Below are 1,431 nucleotides of genomic sequence, written 5' to 3'. Positions count from 1 at the left end.
TCATAATTTCTGGAAGCTGAGGGCCTTTTGCAGGGTCCGTTGAAGTGCAGCTTTCACTTCATTGTTCCTTAGGCTGTAGATTATAGGGTTCAACATGGGAGTCACCACTGTGTAGAACAGTGAGAGTAATTTCTTATTTTCAGGTGAAGTGTTGGATCGGGGCCGGAAATAGGTCAGAATGGCAGTGCTATAAAAGAGGGAGACAACAACCAGGTGGGAAGAGCAAGTAGAGAAAGCCTTGTGCTTGCCCTCTGCTGAGGGCATCCTGAAGATGGTGGAGAGGATTCGCACATAGGATGCCAGAATCAGCAGGAAAGGAAAGAGGATAAATAAGACTGTGGCTGTCAGTGCCTCCATCTCAAACAGGGCAGTGTCAGCACAGACCAATGCAATTACAGGAGGACTGTCACAGAAAAAGTGATTCACTCTGTTTGGACCACAAAATGGAAAACTGAAAATCCATGTTGTTTGTACTGTGGCCACAGGAAACCCAGAGAACCAAGAGGCAGCAGCCAGTTGGACACAGGCTTTCTGGTCCATGAGGACTGGGTAACGCAAAGGGTCACAGATAGCCACGTAACGGTCATAGGCCATGGTAGCGAGGAGACAGCACTCAGCAGCCCCAAAGAAGAAGAAAAAATACATTTGAGTTGCACAGCCAAGAAAGGAGATACTTGTATCTTTGGTCAGCAGAGTACTTAGCATCTTGGGTACAATGACCATGTTGAAACTAATTTCCAGGAAGGACAAGTTCTTGAGGAAGAAGTACATGGGGCTCTGCAGGGCAGAATCAGCTGTAGTAACCAGGATGATAAGGACATTGCCCATAAAAGTGATAAAATAAATGATCAGAAACAACAGGAACAGCAGAATCTGTAGCTCAAGGGGCAGGGCAGAGAAGCTCACAAGGACAAATTCATTGACTATTGTCCAATTTCCCCAAACCATTCTCTTGTCCAGAGCTTGTAGAATGTTTTAGGGAGATGAAAGGATTCTTTTCAGCTCCAAGGGGACAGAGAATTTATCATTCACTGTCTATGCCTCCATTCTGTCATTAAAAAATTCCTTCAAATGAATCTCCCCACTCTCTCCTCAAGTTTCTGAAGATCCAAGTACTGGCATCTCTCAAAAGGTAGACTTTTGACTGTTCCACATCCCATAGGCAGAATAAAAAAGTCACATAACTCACCTTGAACCCTGCAAGTTCTTCACGATCTGGCTTCTCTGCAGGGATTTATCACAAAAGTTGTTTCATCATCATATCCTTCTTCCCTCACTCCTTTGTCAGTTTTCTAAGAGATGAAGCAAAATCCTACAAAGCTCTTCAACAGTGAAAAGCTGTTGAAATCAGGCAGGGTATTCTTAACTGCAAAATGAAAATTGGGAAACATTGTAATCAAGTCTATATTTCTTTACCAGCTAATCCATCCA

The 1,431-nt window shown here is 43.7% G+C and overlaps 1 protein-coding gene across 1 annotated transcript; it reads right to left on the bottom strand.

Moving 5' to 3' along the window:
* Nucleotides 1–948, bottom strand: LOC141517375 (olfactory receptor 10A4-like). The gene has a single exon (XM_074228338.1). It carries the CDS (start codon nt 946–948, stop codon nt 1–3), a length of 948 nt encoding a protein of 315 aa, XP_074084439.1.
* Nucleotides 949–1,431: the final 483 nt, after the last annotated feature.

This window comes from Macrotis lagotis, chromosome 1, assembly GCF_037893015.1.
Source record: "Macrotis lagotis isolate mMagLag1 chromosome 1, bilby.v1.9.chrom.fasta, whole genome shotgun sequence".
NCBI classification, from domain to species: Eukaryota; Metazoa; Chordata; class Mammalia; order Peramelemorphia; family Peramelidae; genus Macrotis; species Macrotis lagotis.
This window is presented reverse-complemented; position numbering and strand designations above follow the sequence as displayed.